The 25,709-nt window shown below is 45.5% G+C and overlaps 1 protein-coding gene across 3 annotated transcripts in view; it reads left to right on the top strand.

The window, feature by feature from the left end:
- Positions 1 to 25,709, top strand: part of sh3pxd2aa (SH3 and PX domains 2Aa) — a 650,923-nt gene that overhangs the window by 92,416 nt on the left and 532,798 nt on the right. For all 3 annotated transcript variants that reach the window (XM_085994085.1, XM_085994084.1, XM_085994083.1), the window contains exon 3: positions 21,715 to 21,790. In XM_085994085.1, coding sequence (XP_085850211.1) covers positions 21,715 to 21,790 — 76 coding nt within the window. The remainder of the gene's footprint in view (positions 1 to 21,714; positions 21,791 to 25,709) is intronic.

Below are 25,709 nucleotides of genomic sequence, written 5' to 3'. Positions count from 1 at the left end.
GTGATAATTTTTGGTTTGCAAAAAAAAATCTGATTAGATCAGACAAAATGCTTTACATCCATATTTGTCCCCTAAAATTATGATCTGTAGATAATGAAAATTTTACTGGAAAATGTGCCACATTTGTGTGTTTGGAAGCTGCTGGACAGGATGGTAGAGTTGAAAAGCAACTTTTTCAGTTCCCATGATGTGGTGGAGAGAAAAAGCAGGCACTGTGCTAACAGGAAATGATCTGGAATGGAAAGAAACTGAGCTCTGAAAGCTTCTATTGATCTGAGGGGCCTTACTGGATTGGAAAGTACCATTGCTTAGGTGCAAAGCTGCAGTGTATCTTTTGCCAAAGCTATGCAACACTGGGACTTAGCAGTTAATGGTGTGTACACCAGAGCAGTGGGGGTACAAGGCTTAACAGCGTTGCATATGTATCTATTGTCAAAGCAGTGTGATACTGGGGCAAGGAGAATTAATGGTGTTTGTTGCTACAACTACATTGAAAACTTCTGAAGGTTTATTTGTGCATCTACGATTGTGTGATATGAACATGCCTTAGAGAGTGGCTAGAATGTGGAACTCACTACCACAAGCAGTGGTTGAGGCAAATAGCATAAATGCATTTAAGGGAAAGATAAGATAAGCACATGACGGAGAAAGGAATAGAAGGATATGTTGATAGGGTGAGATGAAGAGGGGTGGGAGGAGACTCGTGTGACGCATAAACACCAGCAGGGACCTGAAAGGAGTCGGCAGCCTCGGAGAAGGCAGAGGATAAGTCCGAGCAGCTGAAGGCAGTTAAGTAGGGAAACTAGGCCTATAAAAACAGGCTCAGCTGCACAAGAGGGGAGGAAAAAGAGTGGGAGAGCGATAGTGATAGGGGATTCTATCGTAAGGGGAACAGATAGGCGTTTCTGTGGCCGCAGACGTGACTCCAGGATGGTTTGTTGCCTCCCTGGTGCCAGGGTCAAGGATGTCACTGAACGGCTGCAGGGCATTCTGAAGGGGGAGGGTGAAAAGCCAGAGGTCATGGTCCATATCGGTACCAACGACATAGGTAGAAAGAGGAACAAGGTCCTGCAAGCAGAATATAGGAAACTGGGAAAAAAATTAAAAAGCAGGACCTCAAAGGTATTAACCTCAGGATTACTCCCAGTGCCACGTGCTAGCGAGAGCAGAAATAGGAGAATAGACCAGATGAATGTGTGGCTGGAGAGATGGTGTAGGAGGGAGGGATTTAAATTCCTGAGTCATTGGGAACGATTCTGGGGAAGGTAGGACCTGTACAAGCTGGAAGGGTTACACCTCGGCAGAACCGGGACCAATATCCTCGCGGGGGGGTTTGCTAGTGCTGTTGGGAAGAGTTTAAACTAGTTTGTCGGGGGCAGGGAACCTAAGTGTGGGCCCAGAACAGAGAGAAACAAAGCTGGAAGTGCAAGTTAAAGTAGTCAGCAAAACTAGTAGGGAGCAGAAACAAAGGCCAACAATAAAGAGGGTCAAAGTGCAGAAAAATATTAAACAGGCAAAGTTGAAGGCACTTTATCTAAATGCACGTAATTGGTTGTTTTTCAGACTGGAGGATGGTAGAGTGGTGTTCCCAAGGGTCAGTGCTAGGACCGCTGCTTTTTAAAAAAATTACTTGGATATTGGAATACAGAGTAAAATTTGCTGAGCTTGGAGGTGTGGCAAATAGTGAGGATGATGCCAATCGACTGCAACAGGACATAGATAGGCTAGCAGACAAGTGGCAGATGGAATTTAATACAGAGGTGAGGTGATGCATTTTGGCAGAAGGGATAGGGAGAGGCAATATAGACATAATGGCACAGTTCTAAAGAGTGTGCAAGGACAAAGAGACCTGGGGGTTCATGTCCATAGATCTTTGAAGGTGGCAGGACATATTGAGAGAGTAGTTAGCAAAGCATATGGGATCTTGGGATTCATCAATAGAGGTATTGAGTACAAAAGCAGGGAAGTTATGCTGAACCTTGATAAAGCTTGGTTAGACCACAACTATAGTATTGCGTCCAGTTCTGGTCACCACACTTTAAGAAGGCTATGAAGCTGCACCAGGAACGCCACCCTCCTCCTCACCCACCTGATGCTGCACTGGACACAGGGCATCAGCCCCTGACACAAATTGCTGGCTGGGAGGCATCACCATGGCCAGATCATCTTCACTTGATGCTGTAAACCCTGGCTGCCACATGATGTGCCAGGTTGACACCATCCCACACCAACACCGTGAAGCATCCCTTTAATGTCCAAGCCATTCCATGCGCACACATCACTATAGTGTGGGGAGGGGAAGGGGGGAGGAGTTATGACTGAACATTCACTGGAAATCAGTAAGACACTTCTCAATGTGCATTCAGATCTGTCCAATAAGGGGCACTTTTGGAAAAATATATTATACTGTATGACAACACATTATCAGAAACTTCACATGGACATTGGCTAAACCTCTCAAGTGCCTACCCTTGTGTGTTCTCAATTGGTATGCTTGCAGTAGGATGTGGGTGAGTGTGAGGGTTTGCTTGTGAGATGGGGAAGTCATAAAGTAGATAGAGAGGGTTGGGTGGAGGTGCAAGGTAAGTTGGTGTACTGGGGAGGCCTCTTCTGCCCTTGGACCGCATGGACTGGGGGGGGGGGGTGGCGGGAGGACAGGGGTGGGGGTGGAGACAGTGAGAAAATCTCGGTGAGAAACTTGGTGTGAGGCTTGGGTGGTTGGTCACCTGTCCTAATATCTCCTTCTGTGGCTCAGTGTAAAATTTTGTTTGATAATGCTCCTGTGAAGTGCCATGGGACTTTTTACTACACTAGCAGTGCTATATAACTAAAAGTAGTTGTAGTAGAAGAGAACAGGGACTTTAAGGGAGAGGTGAGAGAGGTGGAACAAGGTGAGGTGCAAAAAGGATAAGGTGCCAGAAGAGTAGGGGGTGAGCAGTGTGAGATTTGGTGATAACGGACACACTGCCACTGTGGTGGTTTGGATGGGACATGTGGTGGAAGGTATAGCCAGACAGAGAGGCTTCAGTAAGGGAGAAGGTGTCATCACTCGTGAGCCACGTTTACATCAAGGCCATTATGTTGGTACAATCATCCACAATAAGGTCCTGGATGACCAGGGCATTGCTCACAAGTGAACAGACATTCTGGAGGGAGATGTGGAGCGGGGCAATGTTTGTTAATATGCTAGCAGAGTCTGAGGGGTCAGTGGTGGGAGGGATGAGTGGGATGGGAAGGAGTTTGGCGAGATTAGCTCCTAGCGGGCATGATGAGTGAGAATGTCAACAAGAGAGGATGGGGTATTTGGGGTTGCTGCTCGTAAGGAGGCAGCAACGAGTGCCTCGGTGGGCTTTTGGCAAATGTGGTGGGGGGTGCGAGAGGCACAGAGGGAATCTGTGGTCTTGTCCAAGAAGGAGTCAAGTTTGGGATAGCAGCAGGAGAATAGGAAGGTCGAAGAATAGTGTAAGTGGAGGGTGGTGGCAAGTACCTGAGAGGGGAGAAATGAAAATACAGCTGTGCTCATAGAAGTTTGCAGCACAGAAGGAGACCATTCAGCCCGTTGTGTTTGCGCTGGCTGTTTGCTAGAGCAATCCAAAACTAATCCCACTGTCCATTCTCTCCCCTTTAGTTTTGTATGTTCTTCTTTCCCCCTTAAAAGATGCAATGATTTCTGCCTCTACCAAAGCAGTCTGCACGCCAACAACTCTATGTAACAAACTATTTCCTGACCTCTATCTTTAGTCTCTAAGTGATGAGTTTAAATTGTTGGCCATTTGTTATTTACTCCCCAACCAGAGGAAGTAGTTTCTCCTATTTTCTCTATCTAAACTCCTAATAATTTTTAAAACTTTAATTAAATCTCTTGGGGTTCTTGGCTCTAGTGGGAATTGTCCCATTATCTCAAGTCTGTCCTCATAACTATCATTAACTATTGGTGGCATCATCTTGATCAGTCGTTGCTGTATGGATTTAATGTCCTTTCTATAATTGGGTGCCCAAAACTGCACTCCGTTCTCATTGGCCTAACCAATGTTTTGTATAAGTTTGTCATTACTCCTGTATGCCCTTATTTATTGGCTTTTTAATGACTATCTACCTGCACTTGCAATTTGGTGGAATTATGTATTTGAACCTTTAGATCTCTGTTCATCCACACCTTTCAGCTTCTTTCCATCAAGTGTATGCTTCCATTCCTTGTTTTTCTCCCACAATGTATTAGCTCTTGCATATCACATTAAATTGCAACTGCCACCTGTCTTCCCATTCTGCTAGTCTGTCCATATCTCTTCCTTTTTCAAAGATGCCTTAAGTACATTAAAACTTTCTTAAGTATCCTTGTGTGCAATCCACCAGGGTCCTAATTCTTGCCCTCTTTTAATGTTACCTCCTTATGTGTAATTTCTAACTGTTTGATTATTCTTTGTCTTTGCCTAGAAACCTCAACACAATGGCCCAGAAATTCGGGTCAGAGGCTTCCCGCGGGTGCAAGCCTCTGACCTGCACTTACCTTGCGCGCCAGCCGTTGAGCTGTGGGCCCGCGTGGGATTGTGATCCTGGGCCTGCTCCAACTGCCGGCGCGCAGTGCTTGCATATCCCGGGGCGCAGTTAGTTCGAAGCGTCCCCTGGGATCACATGGGCCATGGAGAGCCAATGGTTGCAGGGAATGCTTCATTCAGAAATTTGACAGGAAGAGCTGTCAAACCTATAAATACTATAAGCCCCAAAACATAACTAAAACTTCAAATAAATTTTTAAAAAAATCAAATTTTTAAATAACTATAAATTACACGAAATAACTATTTTAACCAATGGCCCAGAAATTCAGGTCTCCACGGGTGAGTATGCACGGGGTACTCACCTGTAAGCCCAATGGAAGTGCCGGTTTCCTGCATGCGCGGGAAACTGGCACTTCCGTTGCCCTGAAAGCAGGGGTTCAGAGGTCGAACGCGTGTGCATCGAACTTGCGTTTTTTGTACAGGTTTTCCCGGGAGGGTAAGTCTGCAGAAGTTACACATTTAAAAAGCAGTCGTAAGGCCTGCTTTTTACAAGGTAAGTGGTGAATTAATTAAAGTGAAAACATTTTTCCACAGGTTTATTATTTTTAAATACTTTAAAGCAAGGTATGTTTATTTTTAGCCTCATTAGAAAATAAAATTATTTTTTCCAAAAATTTAAATTATTGTTGAAAATAGTTATTTCATGTAATTTATAGTTTATTTTAAAAATTTGATTTAAAAAATTTTATTTGAAGATTTAGTGATGTTTTGGGGCCCGTAGTATTTATAAGTTTTGACAGCTCTTCCTGTCAAAATTATGAATGGGCATTCCCTGCTCCGATTGGCTCCCCATGGCCCACGTGATCCCAGGGGACGCATCGAACTAACTGCGCCCCTGGGATACGCAAGCACTGCGTGCCGGCAGTTGGAGCAGGCCCAGGATCGGAATCCCACGCGGGCCCACAGCACAACGGGTGGCGCGCTCGGTAAGTGCAGGTCGGGGGCTTACACCCGTGGGAAGCCCCCGACCCGAATTTCTGGGCCATTAATTTAAATTTTTGAAAAAATTAATTACATTTTCTAACTGGGCTAAAAAATAAACTTATCTTTCTTTAAAGTATTTAAAAATAATAAACCTGTAGAAAAATGTTTTAATTTTAATTAATTCACCACTTACCTTGTTAAAAGCAGGCCTTGCGCCTGCTTTTTAAAAGTGTTACTCCTGGAGACTTACCCTCCTGGAGAAACCTGCAAAAAAAAACGTAAGTTTGATGCGCACGCGCTGCCTCTCCTGCGCACGCGTTCCACCTGTCAACCCCTTCTTTCAAGGGAACGGAGGTTCCGGTTTCCCGCGCATGCGCAGTGCATGCACGAAACCGGCACTTTCGTTGGGTCTACGCGTGAGTACCCACGCGTGGGGACCCGAATTTCTGGGCCAATTTTGAGAAAGTAGCCTGTGATTTCTTCCATGGGCATGGATACAGAGGTTGTTTAGGATATCTACTATTCCTTAGTCACTTGGAATCCTTCAAGAGTCATATTTCCTGGATCACCTGCTTCGTGTGAATATATTTATAAAAGCCTTTACTACTGTGCTTTATATACCCTGCACTTTCAATCTTGTTTTCTGTTTTAGTTGATGTGTAAAGTTATTCAACTTTAGGATAATGGGACTGGAGGCTACAACCAATCTCTACCATGAGATCTGGTTACACCGCTCAATGCAAGTAGTTTTAAACACCAACTCTTCGGAAAGGATGCAGGGGAGGGAAGTCTTGGCACCTTTTATATGGAATAAGTTCATGGAAAAGCAGTTAAATGGCCTGTTCTGGTAATCTGGATTGTAGGGTTATCTAGTTATATATAATACAAGGCCTTACGTCAGTTATGTTTATTGTAAGAAAAGGCTGGGGGAGCTGCGCTGCGTGAATATAAATAGTGCAGAAGTCAGAGCAGATAAAAACTGGTTAGTGGAAGAATGTAGTACACTGAAGAAGTGGATGGAAACTGAGAGGCATCTGTGAGTAAGGTGGTGTTATCAGTCCCCCATATCTGAGTCTATTCTAATAAAATCCTAATACAACAGATATGGCACTAAAGTTAGAGAAAATGTTTGAGATGCGAATGTGACCCAGACTGCAGCAGAAAGACTGAGGATATTGGGCGGTACTGTTGGAGAAGGGAACAATAGTACTTTATTCCAGTGCCTAGAGCATTAACAATCTTCGTTGATGCTGAAGCTTTCTAATTCAAGATGAAACACTTCTGTTCATCTATTGGTAGTTTGGATAAGTTTGAAATAAATATTAAGCAGTTGGCAATGAGGTCTTGTTGCACATTTGGGTTATGTTGCTACTGGCCCATATCCTGATCATTGCAGTTGTATACTGGTCTGTGGGGATTGTTTTTTTTACTGAGCACCATTGGTTTTAATTTAGCTGAAACTAGATACCGCCCTTTTAGGATTAGCCGCAGAAGTATAGGTTTCTCTGGTCGAAAAAGAAAATTAATGATGCACAGCTGTTCTGCATTAAAGGTTTGCCTAATTACCAAATGCAGACTTCCTGTTGTCTCGAAGGGCTGGGTAGGGCTTCAGCTGTTCTCAACTAAGTGCAATACTGGTCTTAGTAACTTTTCCATAACCTCCTATTCATTGTAATTATAAAATACTAGAATATGAATCAAAGCGAGTATTGTATTTATCAGATGCCTAGGTCTTTAGGCAAGAACTGAATTGGATTTTAAACAAAATTAGGTCTCACAAAAACCATGACAACCTAATTGTACAGTGCCTCTAAATAGAAGGAAAGAATTTGCATTTATAGAGTTCTAGTGTCACAGAGAGCAAGTGTTCCCCATTTAGCATGTTGTGCCCCACATACCATATGCGATTATATATATATATATTTTTTGTATTCATTCACGGATGTGGACGTCGTTGGCAAGGCCAGCATTGATTGCCCATCCCTAATTGCCCTTGAGAAGGTGGTGGTGAGCCACCGCCTTGAACCACTGTAGTCCGTGTGGTGAAGGTACTCCCACAGTGCTGTTAGGGAGGGAGTTCCAGTATTTTGACCCAGCGACGATGAAGGAACAACGATATATTTCCAAGTCAAGATGGTGTGGAACTTGGAGGTGGTGGTGTTCCCATGCGCCTGCTGCCCTTATCCTTCTAGGTGGTAGAGGGTGTGGGAGGTGCTGTCGAAGAAGCTTTGGTGAGTTGCTGCAGTGCATCTTGTAGATGGTACACACTGCAGCCACGGTGCGCCGGGAGTCAATGTTTAAAGTGGTGGTGGATGGGGTGCCAATCAAGCGGGCTGCTTTGACCTAGATGGTGTCGAGCTTCTTGAGAGTTGTTGGAGCTGCACTTATCCAGGCAAGTGGAGAGTATTCCATCACACTCCTGACTTGTGCCTTGTAGATGTTGGAAAGGCTTTGGGGAGTGAGGCGGTGAATCACTTGCCACAGAATACCCAGCCTCTGACCTGCTCTTGTAGTCACAGTATTTATATGGCTGGTCCAGCTAAGTTTCTGGTCAATGGTGACCCCCAGGATGTTGATGTTGGGCGATTTGACGATGATAATGCCATTGAATGTCAAGGGGAGATGGTAAGAGACTCTCTTGTTGGAGATAGTCATTGCCTGGCACATGTGTGGCACGAATGTTACTTGCCACTCATCAGCCCAAGCATGAATGTTGCCCACGTCTTGCTGCATGCAGGCACGGACTGCTTCATTATCTGAGGAGTTGAGAATGGAACTGAACACTGCAATCATCAGCGAAAATCTCCACTTCTGACCTCATGACGGAGGGTAGGTCATTGATGAAGCAGCTGCAGATAGTTGGGCCTAGGGCACTGCCTTGAGAGACTCCTACAGCAATGTCCTCGGGCTGAGATGATTGGCCTTCAACAACCACAACCATCTTCCTTTTTGCTAGGTATGACTCCAGCCAGTGGAGAGTTTCCCCCTGATTCCCATTGACTTCAATTTTACTAGGGTTCCTTGATGCCAAATTTGGTCAAATGCTGCCTTGATGTCTAGGGCAATCGCTCTCACTTCACCTCTGGAATTCAGCTCTTTTGTCCCTGTTTGGACCAAGGCTGTAATGAGGTCTTGAGCAAAGTGGGTCTGGGCATTGGTGAACAGATTATTGGTAAGTGCTGCTTGATGGCACTGTCGACGACATCTATCACTTTGCTGATGATTGAGAGTAGACTGATGGTGCGGTAATTGGCCGGATTGGATTTGTCCTGCTTTTTGTGGACAGGACATATCTGGGCAAGTTTCCACACTGTCAGTTAGATGCCAGTTTTGTAGCTGTACTGGAACTGCTCGACTGGAGGCGCGGCTAGTTCTGGAGTACAAGTTTTCAGCATGACAGCTGGGATGTTATCGGGGCCTATATCCTTTGCTGTATTCAGTGTGCTCAGCCATTTCTTGATATCACGTGGAATGAATCAAATTGGCTGAAGTCTGGCCTCTGTGATGGTGGGAGCCCCAGGAGGAGGCCGAGATGGATCATCCACTCGGCATTTCTGGCTGAAGATGATTGTGTATGCTTCAGCCTTGTCATTTGCACTCGCGTACTGGGCTCTGCCATCATTGAGGATGGGGATGTTCATGGAGATTCCTCCTTCCGTTATTTGTTTAATTGTCCAGCACTATTCATGACTGGATGTGGCAGGACTGCAGTGATTTGATCTGATCCGTTGGTTGTGGGCTCGCTTAGCTCTGTCTAGAGCATGCTGCTTCTGCAGTTTACTGTGGCGTTAAATTTGGATTATATAGAATCATAGAATAGTTACAGCACAGAAGGAGGCCATTCAGCCTGTCAAGTCCGTGCTGGCTCTCTGCAAGAGCACTTCAGCTAGTTCCACCTCCCTGCCCTTTTTCCTTCAGGTACTTATCCAGTTCCCTTTTGAAAGCCATGATTGAATCTGTCTGTACCACCCTTTCAGGCAGTGCATTCCAGATCATAACCGCTCGCTGCGTAAAAATGTTTTTCCTCATGTCGCCTTTGGTTTTGCCAATCACCTTAAATCTGTGTCCTCTGGTTCTCAACCCTTCCACCAATGGGAACAGTTTCACTATCTACTCTGTCTAGTCCCCTCATGATTTTGAACACCTCTATCAAATCTCCTCTCAATCTTCTCTGCTCTAAGGAGAACAACCCCAGCTTCTCCAGTCTATCTACGTAACTGAAGTCCCTCATCCCTAGAACCAATCTTGTCGATCATTTCTGCACCCTCTAAGTCCTTCACATCCTTCCTAAAGTATGGTGCCCAGAATTGGATACGATACTCCAGTTGTGGCCGAATCAGTGTTTTATAAAGATTCATCATAACTTCCTTGCTTTTGTACTCTATGCCTCTATTTATGCTTTTTTAACCGCTTTCTCAACCTACCCTGCCACCTTCACGATTTGTGCACATAGACCCGTAGATGTCTCTGTTCATGCGCCCCCTTTAGAATTGTACCCTTCCGTTTATAAGACAGATGCAAAGTACTCATTTAGTACCTTAGCCATGCCCTTTGCCTCCATGCATAGGTTTCCATTTTGGTCTTGAATTGGCCCCACCCCTCCTCTTACTACCCATTTACTACTTAAATGCCTATAGAAGACTTTTGGATTCCCTTTTATCTTAGCTGCCAATCTATTCTCATATACTCTTTTTCCCTCTTATTTCCTTTTTCACTTCTCCTCTGAACTTTCTATATTCAGCCTGGTTCTCACTTGTATTCTCAACCTGACATCTGTCATACATCCCCTTTTTCTGCTTCATCTTACTCTCTTTCTCTTTCATCAACCAGGGAGCTCTGGCTTTGGTTGCCCTACCTTTCCCTCTCCTGGGAATGTACCTCGACTGTACCCGAACCATCTCCTCTTTTAAAACCATTGTTCGGTTACAGTTTTGCCTGCCAATCTTTGGATCTGGCCCGGGTAAATTGGAATCATTCTCAACCCACTGAAATTGGCTTTCTTCCAGTTAAGTATTTTTTACTCTAGATTTCCCCCTGTCCTTTTCCATAGCTAATCTAAACCTTATGATACTATGATCACTGTTCCCTAAATGTTCCTCTACTGACACTTGACCCACCTCATTTCCCCAGAACCAGATCCAGCAATGTCTCCTTCCTTGTTGGGCTGGAAATGTACTGATCAAGAAAGTTTTCCTGAACACACTTCAGAAATGTTTCCTCCTCACTGTACTTTACACTATTACTATCCCAGTCTATATTAGGATAGTTGAAGTCCCCCATTATCACTACTCTATAGTTCTTGCTCCTCTCTAATTTCCCTGTAAATTTGCTCCTCTATCTTTCCCACTAGTTGGTGGTCTATAGAATACACCTAGTAGTGTAATGGCAGCTCTATTGTTTCTTAACTCTAACCAAATAGATTCTGTCCTTGACCGCTCCAGGACATCCTCTCTCTCTCCAGCACTGTAGCATTCTCCTTAATCAATACTGCCACACCACCTCCTTTCTTTCCTTCCCTATCTATCCTGAACACCTTTTTATATCCAGGAATATTTAGTACCCAATCCTGCCCTTTTTTGAGCCAGGTCGCCGTTATCGCCACGACATCATATTCCCATGTGGCTATTTGCACCTGCAGCTTACCAACCTCATTTACACACATGCACTATAAACCTATCTCAGACCTTCTTGTATTCATTCTTAGTCTGACCCCACCTAATACAGTACTATTTCATACTCTAGTGCTATATGTCTCTCTCAATCCTTTGTGCACCTTGTTTCTCCTTTCTAATGCCACATCCTGGTGCCCATCCCCCCATCTAAATGAGAAACTAGAAGAACATCTAGAAACCAAAAATATAATAATGAATAGTCAGCATGGATTTCAAAAGGGAAAGTCTTGCTTGACCAACCTTACTGAATTTTTTGAAGCGGTAACAGAGAGTAGACAATGGTAATGCAGTAGATGTAATTTATCTGGATTTTCAAAAGGCCTTTGATAAGGTATCCCATAATAGACTGATGAACAAGGTCAGAGAATGCAGAGTCAGGGGACAAGTAGCTGAATGGATTGCTGGCTGGCTTCAGGACAGAAAGCAGAGAGTAGGAGTAAAGGGTAGCTTCACAGTGGCAGAAGGTGGGTAGTGGTGTTCCACAAGGATCAGTGCTGGGACCACTGCTGTTCACAATTTACATTAACGATTTAGACTTGGAATCAAAAACACAATTTCTAAATTTGCAGATAACACCAAATTGGGGGGGAGGGGAATAGTCAATACTGAGGAGGACTGCAACAAATTGCAGGAGGACATTAATAAACTTGCAGAATGGTCATATAATTGGCAAATGAAGTTCAACACAGATATAAATGTGAGGTATTACATTTTGGTAAGAAGAATAGGGAGGTCACTTATTACTTGGAGGGTGAGAGTCTAGGTGGGGTAGAGGAACAAAGGGATCTAGGAGTACAAATACACAAATCACTAAAAGTTGCAACACAGGTTAGCAAGGCCATAAAAAAAGCAAACCAAGCACTAGGGTTTATTTCTCGAGGTATAGAATTGAAAAGTAGGGAAGTTATGCTAAACCTGTATCGAACCTTGGTTAGACCGCACTTGGAGTATTGCGTACAGTTCTGGTCGCCATATTATAAAAAGGATATAGAGGCACTGGAGAGGGTGCAGAGAAGATTTACAAGAATGATACCAGAAATGCGAGGGTATACATATCTGGAAAGGATGAGCAGGCTGGGTCTCTCTTTCTCTTGAAAAAAGAAGGCTGAGGGGTGACCTAATAGAGGTCTTTAGAACTATGAAAGTTTTGATAGAGTGGATACAGAGAGAATGTTTCCACTTGTGGGGAAGAGCAAAACTAGAGGCCATCAAGAAATTCAATAGGGAATTCAGAAGAAACTTCTTTACCCAAAGAGTGGTGAGAATGTGGAACATAGAAACATAGAAGATAGGAGCAGGAGTAGGCCATTCGGCCCCTCAAGCCTGCTCCACCATTCAATGCGATCATGGCTGATCATCCAAACTCAGTACCCGGTCCCTGCTTTCTCCCCATATCCCTTGATCCCTTTAGCCTTAAGAAATATATCCAACTCCTTCTTGAATATATTTAATGAATTGGCCTCCACTGCCTTCTGTGGTAGAGAATTCCACAGGTTCACCACTCTCTGGGTGAAGAAATTCCTCCTCATCTCAGTCCTAAATGGCTTACCCCTTATCCTTAGACTGTGAACCCTGGTTCTGGACTCCCCCGCCATCGGGAACATCCTTCCTGCATCTAGTCTGTCTAGTCCTGTTAGTTCTTGCTACCACAGCGGGTGGTTGAAACAAATAGTATCGATGCATTTAAGGGGAGGCAGGACAAGCATATGAGTGACAAGGGAATAGAGGGTTACGCTGATAGATTTAGATGAGGAAAGACGGGAGGAGGCTTGAGTGGAGCGTAAACGCCGGCATAGACTGGTTGGGCCGAATGGCCTGTTTCTGTGCCGTATATCCTATGTAATCTTATGTAAATTAGTTTAAACCCTCCCCAGCAGCACTAGCAAGCCCCCCCCCCCCCCCACTGCGAGGAGATTGGTCCCGGCTCTGTTGAGGTGAACCTGTCTGGCCTGTACAGGTCCCACCTCCCCCAGAACCGCAGGAATTTAAAGCCCTCCCTCCTGCACTATTTCTCCAGCCACGCATTCATCTGCTCTATCCTCCTATTCTATTCTCACTAACTCGTGGCACTGGGAGTAATCCGGAGATTACTACCTTTTGAGGTCCTTTTTAATCTCTTTCCTAGCTCCCTAAAAATGCTTGCAGGACCTCATCCCTTTTTCTACCTATGTCGTTGATACCAATATGGACCATGACCTCTGGCTGTTCACCTTCTCTCTCTTCCCCCCCCCCCCCCCCCCCCCCCCCCCCTCAGAATGTTCTGCAGCTGCTCAGTGACATCCTTAACGCTGGAACCAGGGAGGCAACATACCATCCTGGAATCACATCTGTGGCCGCAGAAACGCCTGTCTGTTCTTATCACTATTGCTTTCCCGATTTTCATCCTCGCCCGCCCCCTGTACAGCTGAGCCACCCGTGGTGCCATGGACTGGGCTCTGGCTGTACTCCCCAGAGGAACTATCGCCCTCACCATACTGGTTAGAGAGCGAGATGCACTTAGGGGACTCCTGCACTACCTGCCTGCTCCTCCTTGTCTGTCTGGTGGTCACTCATTCCCTCTCTGCCTGCACACTGTTGCGCTGCAGGGTGACCACCTCCTGAAGCGTGCTATCCCCATAGCTCTCTGCCTCACTGATATACTGCAGTGACGCTAGCTGCTGCTCAAGCTCCGAGGCCTGGAGCTTGAGCTCCTCCAGCTGATGACACTTCCTGCACATGTGGTTGTCCAGGACACGGGAAGCATCCTGGAGTTCCCACATGGCACAGCTTGTGCATTCCAAGGCACTGAGGTGCCCTGCCATGCCTCTACTTAATAGACTATTAACTAACTTAACAGAAATAAACTCGACTTAAAAAAAAAACACCAGCTACTCACCAATCAGCTCCTTCCCTTGTGCTGATGTCATTTTAGGTTTTGTATCTCGTTCCCTGACGCTTGTGCTCCCTCTGGGCTCTCGGACCTACCTTTATCTGCGGACGCTCCTCTCGCTCTCCCGCAGGTCTGCTCTCATGCCTTTTAACATAGAGTCCTTGGGTTCTGTGGCTCCACTCCTCTTCAGTTAGACATCTCAACTGCCTTCCTGCTCTCTCAATTCTTAGTCTGCGTGCGATCCACTCCATTTGCATTCTCTCAGCTTGGTGCTCAAGCTCTATCACAGACCTTCCCTTTTGTTCTTTCCTCCCCTCCCCTCCCCTCCCACTTGTCCTTGCCCCCCCCCCTACATTTGCATAAAATCTGTTACATCTCTAACTTTTTCCAGTTCTGATGAAAGGTTATTGACCTGAAATGTTAACTCTGTTTCTCTCTCCACAGATGCTGCCTGACCTGAGTATTTCCAGCATTTTCTGTTTTTATTTCAGATTTCCAGCATCCACACTATTTTGCTTTAGAATTATCTCATACATTTCTATAAGATCCCTTCTGCGATGTCTGTTTCCATGGCTGATGTGCCCTAGTTTATCTAGTTGTTACTCATAACTTATCCACCTAACACTGGAGATTAAAGCGATGCAACCTGGTAAAAGGAAAGATTAGGATTGATGTCAATAAGCACTCCTTCATACCGAGTTATTTATTTCTGGAATGGTCTCTGAGACGATCTTGTCTGTCTGTAAGTGTCTAAATGGGGTAGAGGAACGTAGGGATCTGGGGGTTACTGATATACAAATTACTAAGTGACGATGCAGGTTATTAAGACCATAAAACACTGGACAAACAGGGGGCTAAAGGGGGGGAGGAGCTAAACACGATCAAAATCACTAAGGAAGTGGTACTCGGTAAAATAATGGGACTCAAGGCGGATAAATCACCTGGACCTGATGGCTTACATCCTAGGGTCTTGAGGGAAGTGGCGGTAGGGATTGTGGATGCATTGGTAATAATTTTCCAAAACTCCCTGGACTCGGCAAAGGTCCTGGCAGACTGGAAAACTGCTAATGTAACACCCTTATTTAAAAAGGGCAGTAGACAGAAGGCTGGAAACTATAGACCGGTTAGCCTAACATCTGTGGTAGGTAAAATTTTGGAGTCCATTATTAAGGAGACAGTAACAGGACATTTGGATAATCATAATTTAATAGGGCAAAGTCAGCATGGTTTTATGAAGGGGAAGTCATGTTTGACAAATTTGCTGGAGTTCTTTGAGGAAGTAACATATAGGGTGGATAAAGGGGAACCAGTGGACGTAGTGTATTTAGACTTCCAAAAGGCATTTGACAAGGTGCCACACAAAAGATTATTGCTTAAGATAAAAAATCACGGGATTGGGGGTAATATTCTGGCATGGATAGAGGATTGGCTACCTAACAAGGCAGAGAGTTGGGATAAATGGTTCATTCTCAGACTGGCAATCAGTAACTAGTGGTGTTCCACAGGGGTCAGTGCTGGGTCCCCAACTCTTTACAATCTATATTAACGATTTGGAGGAGGGGACCGAGTGTAACATATCAAAGTTTGCAGATGATACTAAGATGGGAGGGAAAGTAGTGAGTGAGGAGGACATAAAAAACCTGCAAGGGGACATAGACAGGCTAAGTAAGTGGGCAGAGATTTGGCAGATGGAATACAATACTGGAAAGTGTGAGGTTATGCACTTTGGCAGGAAAAATCGTAGAGCAAGTTATTATCTTAATGGCAAGAAACTGGAAAGTACTGAAGTACAAAGGGATCTGGGGGGTCCTGGTGCACGAAACTCAAAAGGTTAGTATGCAGGTGCAGCAAGTGATTAAGAAGGCCAATGGAATGTTGGCTTTCATTGCTAGGGGGATAGAATATAAAAATAGGGAGGTATTGCTTCAGTTGTACAAGGTATTGGTGAGACCGCACCTGGAATACTGCGTACAGTTTTGGTGTCCATACTTAAGAAAGGACATACTTGCTCTCGAGTCAGTACAAAGAAGGTTCACTCGGTTAATCCCGGGGATGAGGGGATGGACATATGAGGAGAGGTTGAGTAGATTGGGACTCTACTCATTGGAGTTCAGAAGAATGAGAGGCGATCTTATTGAAACATATAAGATTGTGAAGGGGTTGGATCGGGTGGATGCGGGGAGGATGTTCCCGATGATGGGTGAAACTAGAACTAGGGGGCATAGTCTTAGAATAAGGGGCTGCTCTTTCAAAACTGAGATGAGGAGGAACTACTTCACTCAGAGGGTGGTAGGTCCATGGAATATGCTGCCCCAAAAAGCTGTAGAAGCTACATCATTACATAAATTTAAAACAGAAATAGACAGTTTCCTAGAAGTAAAGGGAATTAAGGGTTACGGGGAGCGGGCAGGAATTTGGACAGGAGCCTAGGTTCGGATCGGTCATGGCCCTGTGGGTAGCGGAGCGGGCCCAGGGGCCGTGTAGCCTGATCCTGCTCCTATTTCGTGTGTCTAATTCTGTTAGATTCAGGAGATGGTTCTGTGATAGTGGATTGGCGGTTAGGATCAGATCAGCCATGATCTTATTGAATGGAGGAGCAGGCTCGAGGGGCCGATTGGCCTACTCCTGCTCTTATTTCTTATGTTCTGATGTAAAAGAGAAGACTGAGTGGTGACCTGATAGAGGACTTTAAGATTATGAAAGGATTTGATTGGGTAGATGTAGAGAAGATGTTTCTACTTGTGGGCGAGACCAGAACTAGGGGCCATAATATAAGATGGTCACTAATAAATCCAATAGGGAATTCAGGAGAAACTTCTTTACCCAGAGAGTGGTTAGACTGTGGAACTCGCTACCACAAGGAGTATTTGAAAAGAAAGAAAAGAAAGCCTTGCATTTATATACTGTAGAGCCTTTCACAACCACCGGACGTCTCAAAGCGCTTTACAGCCAATTAAGTACTTTTGAAGTAGAGTCACTGTTGTAATATGGGACACGCGGCAGCCAATTTGCGCACAGCAAGGTCCCACAAACAACAATGTGATAATGACCAGATAATCTGTTTTTGTTATGTTGGTTGAGGGATAAATATTGGCCAGGACACCGGGGATAACTCCCCTGCTCTACTTCAAAATAGTGCCATGGGCTTTCTTACGTCCATTTGAGAGAGCAGATAGGGCCTCGGTTTAACGTCGCATCTGAAAGACGGCATGTCCGACAGTGCAGCACTCCCTCAGCACTGCACTGGAGTGTCAGCCTAGCTTTGTGCTCAAGTTCCTGGCATGGGACTGGAACCCACAACCTTCTGGCCCGCTTCTGTGCTGTAAATACTTTGTAATACCCCTGGTTCCCTTTACGTTTCTACCCCATTTAGACTTATTATCCACGCAGTATGTGGCCTCCTTATTCATCCTACCAAAATGTAACTGCTCACACTTGTGTATATTGAAATTCATTTGCTAATTATACGCCCATTTTGCAAGTTTATTAAAGTCATCTTTTATTTTAGAACAGTCTCCCTCAGTATTAACTTCACCCCCCCAATTTGGCGTCGTCTGCAAATTTTGAAATTGTACTTCGATTCCTGAGTCCAAATCGTTTATGTAAATGGTGAACAATAGTGGTCCAAGCACCGATCCCTAGAGCTGTCCTTGACCCCTACTTTCTGTTTCTGTTGTGTAGCCAGTACAGTGATTCTTTTTGTGTTAAATGGACTCCTGTTACTATTTCTCAATCTTAATTCAAATTAACATTTTTCAAGAAACTATTTAACTCACGTTAAAAATAATTTATGAACTTTGCTTTAACAATGTTTTGTGGCAGAGAATTCCATATTCTAATCACCCCTCTGAGGATTTTTTTCTAACCTCCCATATTTCTTTTGACAGTCATTCAAGAGGTAGTTAGATACTGATGAGGGGATCATAGATTTCTATGGAGGGATCAGTTAGATGGTCAGAGTAAGTTCATCTGTACTTACCTTGGTATCAGCCTCATTGCTGTCCTCTGCACCATTTGCTTTATTTTATTGCTGCTTTGCACCTTTAATGATGTGTTTACATCCACTCCAAAACAGTGGAATTGAAAGGATCTGAATATTGCATGAAAATATTCCATAAACTCAAACATGCCAACCTACCAGACTCAGTAAAGCTGATTAACAGCTTCAAAAAAGCTGACTGTCCCAAAATAGATGGCTAATCAAAAAACAACATATAATTGGAACAGCCCTGAATAAAGACCTATGACCAAGCCCAGTACTTCATGGTGACTGGATAAGTTGAATTTTTTTTTATCAGTGTGATGGAGTCATGGTCTATGATTTAGTTTGGCTTTCTGTGAGAAGTGAAACACAATGGCTTCATGTATAACATACAAAAAGAAGCATTTTCATTGTAACTCAGCAAAGATCATTACCAAGTTAGACTGGCGAACTCGGTGGAGTCGTCAGTTTGACTAAAAAAAAGTGGAGACTGGAGTTAGGCTGAGAAGAAAAGGCAGACTGCAGGGGAGGAGGAGGTTCTGCCCTGGGCTTCAGGACAGAATGCTGAGGAGTAATTCTGTCGAAGGAAGACAACCTACTGATGTGGGGAATGTAATGTGTTTATTATTTTATATTTAACTAGCTGGGGGGGCCCGGCGTTGCCAGGGCAGTTTAGAGGGCCGCGCGGTTGACGGGCGGCCGCTGCCGCTCCCCTGCTCTGTGTCTCGGGCGGCGCGGTTCACGGCCGCTCGTTGCCGCTCCTAATATGTGAAGACCAATTTTGATTTAAAATAAGTGAATCTGGGCATAACTGTCACTTTGTATGGTCATGCAGCATAAAATAAACTAGTTTAACGATTTGTATCAAGCCTCCTGTCACCAAGTATTTGCTCGGTCTACCTGTGGAGAGTTTGAAGAAACGTGAAAGACGTACGTACCCAGTTCAGATCACATGAGGGTACTATTGTTATGTCCCTGGATTACAATATTGTACAAGTAGATATAGGGCAGTGTTTGTAGTAGAAGAACTACAATAAAAGTAAGAGACTGTCCCTGGCTTGGGATCAGTGGTGTATCTGTGGTGTGGCGATGCTGTCTCTTCAGGGACTGTGTTGGCTCGATGATAGTTGTCGGAATTGAGAGAGTGGTTTAGCCAGTCAGCAGCTGTCCTGTTTAGACCAGTTGGATGGGTCAGATAAGGCTTTCACTACTTCAGGTCTTTGTCTTTTCAGCGCCCTCAATTAGACTGTCTACTAAGGAAGAGGCACTTTGGACGGGTTCCAAGGTGATGCTGACATTTCCTGTAAAACCTATTTTCAAGGTTGTGTTAATTGGACTGGAGGGTTGGTGTTGAGTTGTGTTGGAAATGTGCACTCTAAGCGTCGTGTTTGTTTTTGGGGGATTGTGGATAAAAACTGGCTGCATTGAGTGTTGAGACCAGATTCCCAGTATTTCATTTAAAAAGGAAAAAAACAACAATTTACCACATTTAACTTTAAGAAACATCCCAGGGCATGTCACAAATAGGCATAAGGCTGAGCCGGATAGAGAGAGATTAGGAGTGGTGACCGAAACCTTGGTCAAAACATATTACTGTTGAGCAGGTTTTTAAATACTGTAGATCTGTAGACTAATTGACAGAGATTAATTGCCACAATTAGTCAACAACTCCATTATTGTTGCATTATGCAATTATCAGGATCATAGAAGGTGAACGAGATGAACCGTGGTCTTTTTTCTTCTAGCAATTCCTATGAAAGAAAGACAATGCTAGAAGCACACAGCAAGCCAGTCAGCATCTGTAAAGGGAAAAGACAGATTAACGTTTTGAGTATAACCCGTTGAGAACTAGTGGAGTATTTTATATGGCTTGCAGTGTGGAAGTTTTTATTTTGTTCATCCCCTTGAGCTTTATTGAAGTTCTTGTGTTCCAGTAATTTGTGCTGGCATGGGCTACATTCTTAAATCAAAGTACACTAATCCTTCATGGGTCTTCTCCCAGCCACTGGGCATTGTCAGTACCGTCCCACTGTGAACAGAAAGCTACTGTATAGAGGAACCAACAGCTTGCACTTATGTGATGCTTTTAACAGAAAAAGCCCCAAGGCATTTTACAAAGGGAGAAGAAATGGACACTGAGCCATGATGGGAGAGTTAAAAGAAATAGCAGAAATACTAAAAATGTAACCTTGGGAGAGAAGTAAAGAGGTGAGAGTGGCAGAGTAGGGCCAAGACTCTGCCATCAATAGTGGGGCAAAGTGAAGACTGGAGTTGGAAGACTGAACAGTGCATAGAAACATAGAAGATAGGAGCAGGAGTAGGCCATTCGGCCCCTCGAGCCTGCTCCGCCATTCAATGAGATCATGGCTGATCATCCAAATTCAGTACCCTATCCCCGCTTTCTCCCCATATCCCTTGATCCCTTTAGCCTAAAGAAAGATACCTAACTCCGTCTTGAATATATTTAATGAATTGGCCTCTACTGCCTTCTGTGGTAGAGAATTCCACAGGTTCACCACTCTCTGGGTGAAGAAATTCCTCCTCATCTCTGTCCTAAATGGCTTACCCCTTATCCTTAGACTGTGACCCCTGGTTCTGGACTCCCCGGCCATCGGGAGCATCCTTCCTGCATCTAGTCTGTCTAGTCCTGTTAGAATTTTATAAGTTTCTATGAGATCCCCTCTCATTCTTCTAAACTCCAGCGAGTATAAGCCCAATCGGCCCAATCTCTCCTCATACGTCATTCCTGCCATCCCAGGTATCAGCCTGGTGAATCTTCGCTGCACTCCCTCCATGGCAAGAACATCCTTCCTCAGTTAAGGCGACCAAAACTGCACACAATACTCAAGATGTGGTCTCACCAAAGCCCTGTGCAACTGCAGCAAGACATCCTTGTTCCTGTACTCAAACCCTCTCGCTACGAAGGCCAACATACCATTTGCCGCCTTAACCGCCTGCATGCTTACCTTCAGCGACTGGTGCACAAGGACACCCAGGTCCTGTTGCACTTCCTCAAAAAATTCCAGTAGATTAGTCAAGTGTAGGAGGGGATACACAGTTGGAGGAAGTTCCAGAGCTGGGGTGAGCTGAAGCCATGGATGGATTTGAAGATGAGGACAAGGATTTTAAATTTAACTGTCAGGCAGCTACTGCTAACATAAGTTAACAAGGAGGGGACAGGATACAGCAGCTGAATTTTGGACAAGCTGGAGTTGATGGAGGATGGGGAGGCAAGAAAGGAGGGCACTGGGGAAATCTCGGCTAGACTTGTTCCAGGGTTTCAGTGATGGTGGGTTGAGGTAGGAGCATGTTACAAATGCAAAGAACTAGATTAGGAGCTGGATCCAGCAATCCATTTGGAAAGATCATTCCAGGGCTTTGCCACCGAGTGGTTGAGGCAGATTTCGTTGCTTCCTTTTAAGGAAAATTGGATAAATATTTGAAGCACAAGACTATGGAGAAAGAGTGGAGAAGAGAGATTAGTTTTAGATTGCTCCAGCAAAGAGCCTGCACAGACACAATCGGCTGAGTGGCCGCCTTCTGTGCTGTAAATGTTTAGTTCTCTGGCTCAATAAGTAACTCTCGGTGCAGGGTGAATTCTGATGTTTGTATTTTGATTGTATTGAACACTATACTCTGTAGTAAGAGTGGGTTTACATAGTGCTGTACTGCGAGATGTGTAACATGCATTATGTCCTTTCCTTGTTGCAGATGCAACTCCTGGACAAGTTTCCTGTTGAAGGAGGACAGAAGGATCCTAAGTTGCGCTGCATCCCTTTCTTGCCTGGTGAGTAACAGCTTAGTAACCCATCTATTGCTCCCGCCAGCTCTGTAATTCTTACTGCTATTTGCAGATCTGTCCCGTGCTCCCTACAACCTGCGGGGTGGCCGGCCTGGCGTTGCCTGCGGGGTGGCCGGCCTGGCATTGCCTGCGGCTCCAATACATAGAATGCACAGCACAGAAACAGGCCATTCGTCCCAACTGATCTATGCCGGTGTTTATTATCCACCAGAGCCTCCTCCCACCTCCTCTTCTATCCCTATCAGCATACGGGAACGGTAGCATAGTGGTATTGTCACTGGGCTAGTAAACCAGAGGCCTGGAGTAATGATCCAGAGACGTGAGTTCAAATCCCGCAGCTGGGGAATTTAAATTCAGTTAATTAAATAAATCTGGAATGAAAAGTTAGTATCCGTAATGGTAACCATGAAACTATCGGATCTGGTTCACTAATGTCCTTTAGGGAAGGAAATCTGCTGTCCTTACCTGGTCTGGCTTATATGTGACTCCAGACCCACAGCAATGTGGTTGACTCTTAACTGTCACTCAGTTGTAACTAACTGCTACGAAACAAAATAATAAGAATGAAACCGGACGGACCACCCGACATTGACCTCTGCACTGGCTACGGACACGGCAATGGCACACCCAGCCCAGTCGACCCTGCAAAGTCCTCCTCATCAGCATCTGGGGACTTGTGCCAAAATTGGGAGAGCTGTCCCACAGACTAGTCAAGCAACAGCCTGACATAGTCATACTCACAGAATCTTACCTTTCAGCCAATGTCCCAAACTCCTCCATCACCATCCCTGGGTATGTCCTGTCCCACAGGCAGGACAAACCCACCAGGGGTGGCGGCACAGTGGTATACAGTCAGGAAGGAGTGGCCCTGGGAGTCCTCAACATTGACTCCGGACCCCATGAAGTCTCATGGCTTCAGGTCAAGCATGGGCAAGGAAACCTCCTGCTGATTACCACCTACCGCCCTCCCTCAGCTGATGAATCAGTACTCCGCCATGTTGAACACCACTTGGAAGAAGCACTGAGAGTAGCAAGGGGCGCAGAATGTACTCTGGGTGGGGGACTTCAATGTCCATTACCAAGAGTGGCTCAGCACACTACTGACCGAGCTGGCCGAGTCCTGAAGGACGTAGCTGCCAGACTTGGCCTGCAGCAGGTGGTGAGAGAACCAACATGAGCGAAAAACTGACTTGACCTCATCCTCGCCAATCTACCTGTTGCAGATGCATTTGTCCATGACTGTATTGGTAGCAGTGACCACCGCACAGTCCTTGTGGAGACGAAGTCCCGTCTTCACACTGAGGACACCCTCCATTGTATTGTGTGGCACTACCACCGCGATAAATGGGATAGATTTAGAACAGATCTAGCAGCTCAAAACTGGGCATCCATGAGGTGCTGTGGGCCATCAGCAGCAGCAGAATTGTATTCCACCACAATCTATAACCTTATGGCCTGGCATATCACTCACTTTACCATTACCATCAAGCCAGGGGACCAACCCTGGTTCAATGAGGAGTGTAGAAGAGCATGCCAGGAGCAGCACCAGGCGTACCTAAAAAATTAGGTGCCAACCTGGGGAAGCTGCAACACAAGACTACATGCATGCTAAACAACAAAAGCAGCAGCAGAGCTAAGTGATCCCACAATCAACGGATCAGATCAAAGCTCTGCAGTCCTGCCAGATCCAGTCGTGATGGTGGTGGACCATTAAACAACTAACGGGGGGAGGAGGCTCCATGAATATCTCCATCCTCCATGATGGCGGAACCCAGGTATGTCCTGTCCGCAAAAAACAGAACAAATCCAATCCGGCGAGTGCAAAAGACAAGGCTGAAGTGTTTGCAACCACCTTCAGCCAGAAGTGCCAAGTGGATGATTCATCTCGGCCTCCTCCTGAGGTCCCCACCATCACAGAAGCCAGTCTTCAGCCAATTCGATTCACTCCACGTGATATCAAGTAACAGCTGAGCGCAGTGGATACAGCAAAGGCTACAGGCCCCGACAGTATCCCCGGCTGTTGGCTGAAGGCTTGTGCTCCAGAACTAGCCGCGCCTCTAGCCAAGCTGTTCCAGCACAGCTACAGCACTGGCATCTATCCGACAGTGTAGAAAACTGCCCAGGTATGTCCTGTCCGCAAAAAAGCAGAACAAATCCAATCCGGCCAATTACCGCCCCATCAGTCTACGCTCGATCATCAGAAAAGTGATGGAAGGTGTCGTCGACAGTGCTATAAAGTGGCACTTACTCACCAATAACCTGCTCACTGATGCTCGGTTTGGGTTCCACCAGGGCCACTCGGCTTCAGACCTCATTACAGCTTTGGTCCAAACATGGACAAAAGAGTTGAATTCCAGAGGTGAGTTGAAAGTGACTGCCCTTGACATCAAGGCAACATTTAACTGAGTGTGGTATCAAGGAGCCCTAGTAAAACTGAAGTCAATGGCATCAGTGGGAAAGACTCCACTGGCTGGAGTCATACCTAGCACAAAGGAAAGATGGTTGTGGTTGTTGGAGACCAACCATCTCAGCCCCGGGACATCGCTGCAGGAGTTCCTCAGGGCAATGTCCTAGGCCCAACCATCTTCAGCTGCTTCATCAATGACCTTCCCTCCATTATAAGGTCAGAAGTGGAGATGTTCGCTGATGATGGCACAGTGTTCCATTCCACTCGCACCTCCTCCGATAATGAAGCAGTCTATGCTCGCATGCAGCAAGACCTTGATGACATTCAGGCTTGGGCTAATGTGTGGCGCGAATGTTACATGCCACTTAAGTGGCAGGCAATGACTATCTCCAACCACTGCCCCTTGACCTTCAATGGCATTACCATTGCCGAATCCCCCAACCTCAACATCCTGGGGGGGTCACCATTGACCAGAAACCTAACTGGACTAGCCGCATAAATACTGTGGCTACCAGAGCAGGTCAGAGGCTTGGTTTTCTGCGGCGAGTGCCTCATCTCCTTACTCCCCAAAGCCTTTCTACCATCTGCAAGGCACAAGTCAGGAGTGTGATGAAATAGTCTCCACTTGCCTGGATGAGTGCAGCTCCAACAACACTCGAGAAGCTCTACACCATCCAGGACAAAGCAGCCCGCTTGATTGGCACCCCATCCACCGCCTTAAATATTCACTCCCTCCACTACCGGCACTCCGTGGCTGCAGTGTGTACCATCTACAAGATGCACTGCAGCAACTTGCCAAGGCTTCTTCGACAGCACCTCCCAAACCCACGACCTCTACCACTTAGACGGCGCATGGGAACATCACCGCCTCCAAGTTCCCCTCCAAGTCACACACCATCTTGACTTGGAAATATATTGCCGTTCCTTCATAGTCGCTGGGTCAAAATCCTGGAACTCACTAACTAACAGCATTGTTGGCGTACCTTCACCATGCGGACTGCAGCGGTGCAAGGCGGCGGCTCACCACCACCGTCTGAAGGGAAATTAGGGATGTGCAATAGATGCTGGACTTGCCAGCGACGTCCACACCCAGGAACGAATATATAAAAAAAAAAACTGCTTTGTTAACCTGTCCTGCCACCTTCAAAGATTTATGCACAACCACCCCAAGGTCTCCCGTTTAAAATTGTTAAATCTCTCCTCATTCTTCCTACCAAAATGTATCACCTCACACTTTTCTGCGTTGAATTTCATCCGCCATCTGTCCGCCCATTCCACCAGCCTGTCGGTCTCTGTTTTGAAGTCAAGTAGTCTCAATTTTAGTTTTAAAGAAGTTCATGAGCTCCTCCCGATTATTATTGGAGCTGGGGGTGGAGGGGGCAAAGGAGAGGGGTTTAAAGAGACAGTTGGTAGTGGAGAAAATAAGTCGGAGTTATCTTTGGCTACTCCAGGATGATCCTGGAGTAACCATACAAGATGTGGCAAACTAATGATGAA

Source organism: Somniosus microcephalus, chromosome 8, assembly GCF_052327205.1.
Source record: "Somniosus microcephalus isolate GS21.2 chromosome 8, FLI_Smic_1.0, whole genome shotgun sequence".
Lineage (NCBI taxonomy): Eukaryota > Metazoa > Chordata > Chondrichthyes > Squaliformes > Somniosidae > Somniosus > Somniosus microcephalus.
Note: the sequence above shows the minus strand (reverse complement) of the source record. Positions and strands in the feature narration are given on the sequence as shown.